This window comes from Mytilus galloprovincialis, chromosome 12 (assembly GCF_965363235.1).
Source record: "Mytilus galloprovincialis chromosome 12, xbMytGall1.hap1.1, whole genome shotgun sequence".
NCBI lineage: Eukaryota > Metazoa > Mollusca > Bivalvia > Mytilida > Mytilidae > Mytilus > Mytilus galloprovincialis.
Window position 1 is genome coordinate 24,560,411 of NC_134849.1, and position 11,942 is coordinate 24,572,352.

An 11,942-nucleotide genomic window follows, 5' to 3' on the forward strand; every position below is an offset into this window, starting at 1 on the left:
GGCCACAGAAAGCTCTTTTAGTAAGAGCCTAGGTGGTCGAGTGGTCTAGCGCATCGATCCTAATGCAATGCAATTTGGGGCTACGATATCTCAGTAGCATGAGTTCGAATACAGGTTGGGCATGTTATACAATAAATTAAAATTCTGGATTTGTAAGCATTTACATGCTTTTACATGAATTATTTCTCCACTTTTAAATTTGTTTGATTTACCCGTTTAAAGATAGTTATAGTTATCTTTACAACAAATTCCACATCTTGGATCTCTACATGTTTTCAATGAAAAAAACTTTCGATTGAAATTTCGCTCTTGTAAAATTGAGAAAGGAAATGGTGAATATGTCAAAGCGACAACCACCCGACCATAGAGCAAACAACAGCCGAAGGCAACCAATGGGTCTTCAATGTAGCGAGAATTCCCGCACCCGTAGGTGTCCTTCAGCTGGCCCCTAAAATATGCATAATAGTACAGTGATAATGGACGCCATACTAAACTCCGAATTATACACAAGAAACTAAAATTTAAAATCATACAAGACTAACAAAGGCCAGAGGCTCCTGACTTGGGACAGGCGCAAAATTGCGGCGGGGTTAAACATGTTTATGAGATCTCAACCCTCCCCCTATACCTCTAGCCAATGTAGAAAAGTAAAAGAATAACAATACGCACATTAAAATTCAGTTCAAGAGAAGTCCGAGTCCGATGTCAAAAGATGTAACAAAAGAAAATAAATAAAACGACAATAATACATAAATAACAGCAGACTACTAGCAGTTAACTGACATGCCAGCTCCAGACCTCAATTAAACTGATTGAAAGATTATGTCTTCATCATATGAATATCAGGTACAATCCCTCCCGTTAGGGGTTTAGTATCAAATTCTTTATATTTTTTTTAATAATTTTCCTCATCTCTCGCTTTCCATTAAAAAATAGACATAATGTAATTATGTGTTTTTAAGCGTGCGAAGATGTTATATTATTATTTTATGCACAATATTTTTTTTTTAATTGTCAGCAATCTAACTCAACAGTTTTTATAAACCGTATGGGATAATGATCCTTATTTTTGCTATGTTCCGTACAATAATTTCACCGCGAAATTAATCATTTGCTAACATATCACTGTCCATTTAAATTTCAATTCAACGTGCAAAGATGTGAAATGCGAAATATCAACATGGCAATACTTTACATACACCTTACATCTCGAATAAAACACGACTGCCAAATTTCCAGATATACATTAATATATGTTTCAATCTAAATGTGATAATCACAACAAAAGCAAAACACGTATTCTATAACTAATACCATCAGTTACCGTAGCAGACGTTTTATGTTAAAACTGCAAATCGTGCCTTTTGTTATAAAAAGGGAATGATGTTAGCTATGTATGTGGATTCGTTCTTTTCTGAACGTGCTTTTAAATGTTTAAGGTTAGTACATACTTTTGCCTAAAAACTCCCAACGTTGTTAAAAATGCGTGTCATGAATAATTGAATTAAATGTACAACACGGGGTGCGGTTATAAATTATACCATGGCGGTCAGCCATCTTTCAATGATAAACAAAATGTTATTAAAAATATATTTACCTTAGGATCATTTATCTTTTGTTTTTATTTTACGTGTGACGCATCGGTACTCATAAGAATGATGTACTGTGTTGGCAAATATTCCATTATTATTAAAAACAGTATAGTTCACATTAAGGGTTATGTGAACTATATTGTTTTCAATAGTTATTGAATATTTGCAAATATAGTACATCCGAACGTATCGAGTACCGATGCGTCACACGTAAAATAAAACAAAAGATAAATGATCCCGAGATAAATAGCTGTTCAATAACATGTCGTTTATTGTTGAAAGATGGCTGCACCCCGTGTTGTAAATTAAATTCAAATATACATGACACACATTTTAAGCAACGTTAGGAGTTTTTTGCTTAATAATGTACTAACTGTAAGCATTTAAAATCACGTTCAGAAAAGAACGAATCCACATACATAGCCAACATCATTTCTTTTTTATAACAAAAGGCACGATTTGCAGTTTTAACATAAAACGTCTGCTACGGTAACTGATGGTATTAATTATAGAATACGTTTTTTGTTTTTGTTGCGATAGTCACATCTACATTTAAACATAAATTACTGTATTTCCGGATATTTGGCAGTCGTGTTTTATTCGAAATCTAAGGTGAATGTAAATTTTAGCCGATTTGATATTAGATATTCAACGAGGATTTGTTTTCTCTCAATCGATTTATGACTTTTGAACAGTGGTATACTACTATTGCCTTTATTTGCTCATTGCATTAAAAAGGACAGTGACATGTTAGCGTGTGGTTCTTTGCGCTGTAAAATTATAGTACGGAACATAGCTAAAAGTATACACCTTTCCAAAAAATATACGTTGACATTATTTTATAGAACTATTAGCCTTGTATAGTTACATCTATATATTGTTATTAAGACATATAAGTAATTTTGTTTTGGAAAATCAGTGAACTATTGTTAGCAATATATATATATATATATCTGCACATGTGGACTTTATTATAAATTTATTGTTTGCAATAGTGTAAATTATTAAAAACTAACGATTTTCTTATCCAAGGCAGATATTACCTTAGCCGTATTTGACACAACTTTTTAGAATTTTTGGTCCTCAATGCTATTCAACTTTGTTATTGTTTTGGCTTTCTTACTATTTTGATCTGAGTGTCAGTGATGATTGATATATAGACGAATAGCAGGTCTGGCATATCAAATTATAAGCTTGGTACCCTTGATAACATATTGGGTAACGAATTTTAAATGAATAGTTGTCTCATTGGCATTATTTCCACATCTCCCTATCTTTGTATAGTAGTTCATCAAAATGTCATCGAAGGTTTATTTCTTTTACTTTTGTGTCAGGATCTCTCATGCGCTGGTTATATGTTTTCGGTTACCTTTTATGTGTTTCGTCTGAATATGAACTGTAAAGCTTTGCCTGAAATGTCTGATCAAATTCGTATCAAATAACAGAAAAAGAAGACACCTTGGAACAGCACCAGATTAAGATTATGACATCTCATACTTGTATAAGAATACAAATATTTCCTTAGTTATATTTTTGTGTTTTAATTGTGTATTAATAAACCTTAAGGATACGTATATTGAAAGGATAAATGCACTTACAAGTATGTTTCTAAACTAAATGGATCCAAAAACCACATACTTGAAACATTAAGATGTGGTACCCGTTTTTAATAAGTTTATATTTACATCCATCTGTTTACTGAAGCTTTTAAGTAATACGTGGTAACGAAATCCTTGACATAATAATTTACCAGAATTACATATGTAACGTTCTTCAAAATTCATAACGTCAAACATACACATACATAATGTATATACGGAACAATAAGGACCATAAAGCTAAAGGAACAATATCGACAAAAAAGGGAAATAAACAAGAGAGAACGAATACTGTGTAAATTGTTGTATTAAAATGCCAACCGAAGTGATACCGTATATTCTATAAAATTCCAGATATGTCAGGATCGTTTTTACCCTTAGGAAAAACACCGTACAAGGGTCAAAATTATCTCTTAGAAATTATGTTGTTTGGTTCAGAAATAATTTAAAACAAAAATCTGGATAAACAGGATAGAGATCATCCTTCTTTTAAGTTCTTTATACAGATTAAAACATGGTTAATAAGATATGCATTTACATTACTTGAAATATTGAACATGCTGATGAAGTTTGGACAGGGCTTGTTGTTAGAGCAGCTGAATATACTTTGAATATTAATGTAAAATATCTTTTATTGGTAGCAATTACATACATACCTCTGATTTGATTGAGGGACAACAGAACACCAAAGAAAGAGAACCATTTCTCGTTATTTGTTTAATTGCAGCATTTTCAAAGCTCATGCAATATGAAATAATTTAAAAGATCCAGATCAGAAATTTTTTTCTGAGTGCAGATATTCACCTATTGTTATTCTTTTGGTCGATATAAAAAAGAAAAGAAAAGTAGGTAAGGTTTTTTTTCAAATGGGTAATTGAAAGGATTTCCCGAAACAGACAGACAAAGACGTATTTGACATCTTGACCACTACAACTATAACCATAACTACATTGATATATCAGCAGGAAGAAAAAGTCCTAAGTTATGGGGAGAAGAATAGTTGAACTAAATCTATCAAATACAGTAGGGCCAAAGTTACTCGGTCTTAGCAGTGTTTTAATTATCTTCCCTTCTCCTAGAAAGAAAAATGGCCTAACGAAAGAGAAATGACGTCATGTGGTCTATAAGAAATCCAAAACGTATGCCAGTCCTGTCTTTAAACTTCTACAAAATGATCTGAATGACTTCAATCAGAACTTTGAGTATCCTATTGTAGTAGTTAGTCTGACTTTTTTACCACATTTTTGTTTTAGATACGCAGAGAGGTTACAAAATACGCCTCATGTTTGTATCAACATAAAAGTAAAATCGCCTAACAATTAGAAAATAACCATTAGATTCAGTCCAAAAATAGTTATCAAAGGTACCAGGATTACAATTTTATACGTCAGACGCCCGTTTCGTCTACATAAGACTTATCAGTAACGCTCAGATCAAATAGTTATAAAGCCATACAAGTTTAAAGTTGAAGAGCATTGAGCGTCAAAAATTCGCCAAAAGATGTGCTAAATACGGCTAAGGTAATTTATGTTTGGGATAAGAAAATCCTTAGTTTTTCGAAAATTTCATAGTTTTGTAAACAGAAAATTTATTAAAAAAAATGCCTATCTAATTGATATCCATGTGAACAACGGTGTGTCGACTACTGGGCTGATGATATCCTTATACCTTACTCAAATCATTATACAGAAACTTATAAGAATTTGGCAATCTAACATCTATCTAAATAAGAACAACTATGTCTTTCAACAGTCGTTTTTAACTTTATCGTGACAGTGTTCGGAGATAAGCAGGTGTCTTCTATACCATCCGTAATAAATGGGGAAAGAAAAATCTAAATTTAAAAGCATGGTTGAAACGGAAAACACACATGTATGATAAAAATATAACATGTCGTTTCTGATTTATCAAATTATAATTTTGTAAGGATATCAAAATTTTTTTTCCTTTAATTGTGGTTTTGTGTATTTTTTCGAAATTTGAAGGTAAGGTTTCCTTCTCATGTCTCAATTCAAGAAAAATGACTGAATAGAGTATAAGGGGGGGGGGGGCATCAAAATAATTTGCTTCTTGTAACTGCAATTTAATATTTGTAGGAATGAGTGCTGACATTAGTTTATACTTACAATTTGATAACCATTTTAAGATTGGTTTGTGTTAAAAAAAAAAAAAAACCAATTGTATCACATTTTCATAACCTCTTTTGGAAAAACTTTTTCAGTTACATACGTTACGAACTTCATTATACATGTGGATCTCGCATGGTCATCTATATTCTGGTTCAAATATTCAAGAGCTGTGGTTCTTTGCTCCAACAGATTCCTTTTTGAATCGTATATCAATTTTATTGGTAAATCTGTTGACGAACAACATAGAAAATCTTGATAATGTAAAACTTTCTGCCAATTTTTATGATTTTCAATATGTATACCTTGTAAGTTTGGAGTCTCATAATTTAAAGAGCTCGTATCTCAAGAAACAAAAACTGTTATTCACTTTTTTAATTTTGTTTTCTGGTGTGCTTTACAGGCAGTATTCGTTTGTAAATAAAAAAAACCCAGATCTGTGAAGTAGTTAATTAGATATACTTAGCCTTAAAAGAAGCATTAACGTTTTGTCTTGATAACAGATAATTTGTGTATTTCATATTCATGGAATTTGTTGTAATATCATTATGTTTGTATTTCCTTACGAAATATCGACTCTAAATAAAACTTTGAATTCAAATGATTGGATTAAAAAGTAAGCAAAATATCTCAGGCCTAGGTCAAAATCCGTCGTCATTGCCTGTTCCATTTTTTCTTTAAAAAAAACATATTCGTCCTCGCGGTAAAAGTTCAAGGTCATATGACGTTCATAATTGAAAAGGTGCGAACGACATAATAATGATACATCGATATGCCATAGATTTGAGGCCTATGTCGAAAGACGAAAGATGTATGGCCTGGTAGTGTTTCTTGCGAAAAAATACATTAAGTTGATATTGAGGTCAAATTTGAAGGTTACATGAAGGTCATCATGACACAGGATATTTAACCTCATGAATAGACATCAACATGGTAAATACCTAAGGCATAGATCAAAAGACAAAAAAGCTATGACCCATATGTACTATATCAGAACGGAACTTACGCTATTTCTCTTTAGGGTGAAGATGTATTATAAACTTTAATAGTAAAAATCCTGGTGGTAAAATGTTTATAAATTAAAAAAAAGTGTTTGCAATTCTATCAGACTGATATAGCACTACAAAAGGTATTTTAAAAATGCAAACGACACATTTAAAAAAAAAAAAGAAAGAATGATCTCTGAATGACTCTGATATCCCCCTTTTATGGATCCGACAAAAAGTTTAAATCTAGATTAAAAAAAAATTACAAGTAAAGGATATAAACTATGTTATTTTCAATTTAGTAGTAACTTTTTAAATATAAACAAATGTACCTCTCTAGTATGCATGTCGCCTTTTTCTTAAACTGACAAGTTTGACCGATATTAGCATGTAAAGGACGCATATTTCCATTGCCAAATCTTTAAAACTAATCGTACAAATATTTTGAGTATGAATGAGATGTTTAGCGAGGCCTATTTTTTCAGTGTGAAAATAAAACAAGAAAAATTAAACGCCAGGTTTATTTTGGATGTAAAGAGTTGGTTATCCCCTTAAGATATTTTGGTTTCTAGTTCTCTGAAATAACTTGGTGTGAAGTGTTTTATTTTTAATTGATACTTTTGAGTCTCATGAAGAGAATAAAAAAGAAAACAACATGCTATATATGGGTCCGGTGCGCTTGTCTGGATTTGTATTTTTCAGGAACTCTCTACGCTAAATATTTAAAAACCAAGAATGTATAATAATCGAAACAGTTGAAGCGCTGTATGACCAACAAGGACATAAAAAAATAACCAAATTGATGTAAGATCAACTTAGACTGAGGGGTTTGAAAATTTAATTTCTTCTAGTTTCAAAATTAACTAACAGACAGGTTTGCTATGCATCATGTCAATAACGAATTAATAATAACTGAGATGACGATACCCACGGTGAATGAAAGTCGACTAGCAAAGGAAACATGGAACTGTCGTACTTTTAAAAGTGTCTTATTCATTATCAGAATAAGTTTATCAACTTTAACGATATATCACATTATATCTTTCTTATAACTTTTCTTCATTTTTCATAATTAAATAAAGCTTGATTGTCATATCTGAATTTTAATGACCAAAGATCTCACTATTATAGCATTTGTATTTTGATTAAATTAACATGTCTGATAATCGGTTAAAAGAAGATGTTAAACATTCGGTTCACCTAACATAAAAGTAATGTTCAGAAAAACTAACAAATAATGTTTAACAAAGTTACACTCACAAATTATAAATCCATGTTTGTTGGATGACAGGGTCATCGGATATATTTTTCAATCACGATACCCTTTCACAAATTGTGGCTTTGTTTAATTCTGTGTGACCCAGTAGAATGAATGGGGAACATTTTTGTAAAGGTTTACACAAAATTACGAAAAATCGTGAAAAACTGACTTCTATAGATAACAGATCAATGTGATAACAATAACAATGATAATTCAATAATATTTAATAGAAGTATTAGTATATTGATTATAAATAGTATTTATGTTAGAATTGTACATTTAATTTTTTAAATCACAAAAGCACAAAGAATATATATACGTTTTCTAAAAGAATTGAACAAATTCAGTGTTAAATATTTATAACAGGCTATACAATTGTTACATCAATGACACCTTTTAATAGTTGAATTCAAAATGTCACATTTCATACATTATAATGCTCAAAGCCAATTATCGTGCTTCTTTCATATCAATACCGCTTAGTTTAAATGTTTAATTTATGCCAAAAAATATACAAGGGACTCCTATTAAGAAAAGAAGGAATCTTCTTAGCAGTGAGCTACGTAAATCTAATTTTACAACCAATATTGCTGAAAAGGGGCTAATTATACAAAATAAGCATCATTTTCAAGTTTCCATTCTTATTGTATCAAAAATTACTACATTCTATAAGCTCCAAAATACGCTAGAATTTGTTTCCTGGAATAAGATAGTTTATGTGATAAATCTTAATTGCGTCTGTATTGAAAATCTTCGAACAATGATATGTCCACAAATCAACAACTGTTTTATTAATTAGACGCGCAGATTTGATATAGCGTTTCCTGTTATTGCTTGACGACAAAAAGGAGACAACTTTATTTTAGCAATGTTTGTTACACCTGACGGTCATATTCCTAATTTTAATGCTTTATCAGTACAAGTCGATCAATCACCTGTCTTGTCCACTGACAACAACTAGTGACAAAAAAAAAAAGTGGCTGTCAGATAGCAACCATTTATCTGAGACATTGTAAACATTTTCTGTTTTGTACATAAATTTGCTTAAACATAGCTGAAATGGTTTTAACAAAACAAAAACAACACAAATAAGTTTTTTTAATCTTATTTTCATAAGTTCACGTGTAACACATTTTTTAAATCCATTTTCCTTAATATCGCGAGCTGTCCCGATACAATACAAATGTAATGTCGGAATTTGTTAGGTACACAATGTTCACTTTTACGTTTCTGCCCTTTTAGACAGTTCAAAAAGTGTTCCAAAATATTTGAAAGCGACTTTCTCATTGTGTATCAAACGAAAGAAAATCAAGTAAATTCATTTCATTTTACAGCCATTAAAACTGTGTAACCCGTTTGACTAAAACAAAAATAAAATGAATTAGATGATAATTGTATGCGACCAAAACGGGATTAAAAAAAACATTTTAGATCAACATTACCTGAGGGTTTTGGAACCTGATCAAATGATGTCTGAATTCATTCAAATCCTTTTATAATTCATATTTTACTTATTTTCTTTTTAATCTTTTCTCCATTCGAGTACAGTTAACTATATACTCTCACCCATCTTTAAAATAGAGGAAAAGATGCCCGAAAATGAAATCTTTCCAAGCGTGTACAATTAAAACTTTCCGACAGTCTCAACAGCCATTCCTACAAGATTTTACGGAACAAAAATGTTTTAGGGCGTATTTTCATCTAAATGGTGTAAATGCTTGATGAATTTTTGTGCGTTTTTAAATCGTTCTCATTTTTCTATTTATCTTTCGTAATTTGGCTTTACCTGAGATTTAGCGTAAACGACTTGTGTTATCAAATCACGGGTTGCACTGAAATCCTGGCATCACAGCTATTTTGGAAGATCTCAAACCGATATTAGAAAGAAAAAAAATCAACACAAATACCAAACTTTAAAAAAAAATGTATATGTCACTTAAACCTGAAAAATCCGAACGCCCAACTGTATCAACTGAAAAGACATTTCCAACTATAATTCATGTAAACACCTTTACAAATACTTCATTGTTAAATGGATAATACTCGGCATAACGTTGATTTTGCAAGTTTATTATAAAATTACGTAACGTTTGTACATAACTCACAAAATAAGAGCAAATATTGACTGAGTACATAAAAACAATCTAGTGTTCTCAAAATTCTTAACAGCTAGAAAAGTCAAAAGAAAGGCATATAGAAAACGAGACATGAAAAGATTATTAAGTTACTGAATATCTACTATTTGATAGAAATATAGATGCTATTGCGTAATAGATAAAACGCATAACATTGTTGACATATTATATGTTTTCAGATTGAAAGTCCGTTGATATTTTCAGTAAAAACTTATAGAGTCACAGGTATCCATTTAATATTGGTTACCTCAAATCTGAGTCTTGATCTTCATCCGAATCGTCCTCCTCCCTATTTTAAAAATGTGCAAAAAATAAAATATTTACTCAGTTAATTTCTACCATAGCTTTTATTCAATAATCGAGATACACTGCTTGCAGGAAATATAATTTGCAGTAACTAAATAATCATTGGGATTATGATTTGCATAATAATATCGTTATAAAACTCTTGACGTTTCGTAGAAGATTTAAACTCTGTTGTAATATTTACATTCAAGAGAGGCCAAATGAAGCGGATATTTAAAAATATAATCCTCTATTTGTCTTATATTTGACCATCGTTAAATGTAATAAATTATGATAATCTTTTTTTCCTAATTCTCGACAATACGTTTAGAAGATTATTGTATGAATTTAAGGATCATAGCTATTATCAGCTCACTGGATGAATAAAAAAAATTGTAACAGGTGTTAACGAAATTGACAACTTTGTGAAAATCACTCATAGTGGATTTTGATTTATCAAATAATGAACATTGATTTTGTAAGGATTCGAATAGATTTTAACATAGTTACTCTGGAGTTATCGGATTTATCCAATCTGTACATTTAAAGTTCGGGAATCTAACTAATCCACCGTTTTTTTAAATGTAAAAATCTATATGAACATCATCTACAATTTTATTTGATGTATAAGAGATAAATTGTTGTGTAGTAAATTTTGTAAATTTATTTATGATTGTAAAATTATTGATTTCTCTGTTTTTAAATAGTCGAAAAGGTTGTTATGTCCTTTATCAAGAGCGTTTGTACTAGCTTCGAATGATATTATATATATTGTTTAGTATATTGTATGGTAATATTTAACATATCTTTATACCTAGGTATGTAAAAAAATAATGAAAATTCTCAAACGCAATATATTTTTTTTAACTCATGCAAATGTCGAAGCAGTGACTACGTACCCAAATTGATTTCCAAGTTCCAAAACTAAAGCTGCTATCCACTTAGCTTTTCCTTTTGCTTTTACCATTTGTAATGCCATAGACATTGAAAGGAGAAAGCTTTCCTTGTCTGCCTCCATAAACCGCATAAAAGAATGATGTTCTCCACAGTCCCAACGCCAGTTGCAAATTTGGTCGTAATGAGCGTATTTATTTGCATCGTTAAATGTCATATATTTCACAACACTACTACATCGAATGTATCCTGTTTGTGACATGTATACTGGAGTGTTATCAGCTGAACATGACCATTGTTTGATTTTCTTATCACTGAAAAAATAATAGAAATTGTTTTTCTTCAAATAGTGCTGTAGACAAATATTGCTGTCTTAATCAAAACAGAACCAAAACGATATACAACTTTGTTGATTTTCCAGATATGACATTTATAGACTCGTAGAAATAGCGACATCGATATGGTACAAAAAACATACATGTGAAAGTTCCAATTCAGGGATTACGCCCTGATAGCAATTGTAACTTTAATTTTGTCTGTCTTTTATGCGAAAAAACCCCACCCAAACATGTCCATTTTAAAGATGACAACTCATTAGTAAAAATAAAAATAAATTGATGTGGTAAGATTTCGAATTCTTAAACAAAATTATAAAAATATTTTTCGGAAGCATATGACCGAATTTAAGTTATGCTTTTTTATTTTACTTCATTAAGACCAGAACATATTTCTTTAACCATCGATACAATTATGCAACACACATGTATAAGAAAAAATATAGAATGAAAAATATTTTAAAGAAAAACATTACAGAACAGATAATCATTATTATTTGTATGTAATATACTTGTAAATATTGATTATGTATGGCCGAATTGAAATACATTAAAAAAAAGGTGTAATCTTACTTGCAACAGTCTTTGCCTGGACATTGAAAATTTTCAATTTTAACCCATGTAGTCATATTGGCAGTAGACAAGTTAAATGAATTTCTTGTGATTTATTTAGTATTAAATGCATACAAGATAGCATTTAGTTGTTTACTTTTCTTCCAATGAATTTAAA

The 11,942-nt window shown here is 30.6% G+C and overlaps 1 protein-coding gene across 1 annotated transcript; it reads right to left on the reverse strand.

The window, feature by feature from the left end:
- Positions 1–9,840: 9,840 nt before the first annotated feature.
- LOC143055375 (uncharacterized) lies at positions 9,841–11,855 on the reverse strand. The gene is made up of 3 exons (XM_076228509.1): positions 11,786–11,855; positions 10,883–11,191; positions 9,841–9,987 (listed from the first exon to the last, which is right to left on the reverse strand). The coding sequence occupies exons 1-3, from the start codon at positions 11,839–11,841 to the stop codon at positions 9,942–9,944; spliced, it is 411 nt and encodes a 136-aa protein (XP_076084624.1). The 5' UTR covers positions 11,842–11,855; the 3' UTR covers positions 9,841–9,941.
- Between the last annotated feature and the right edge of the window lie 87 nt (positions 11,856–11,942).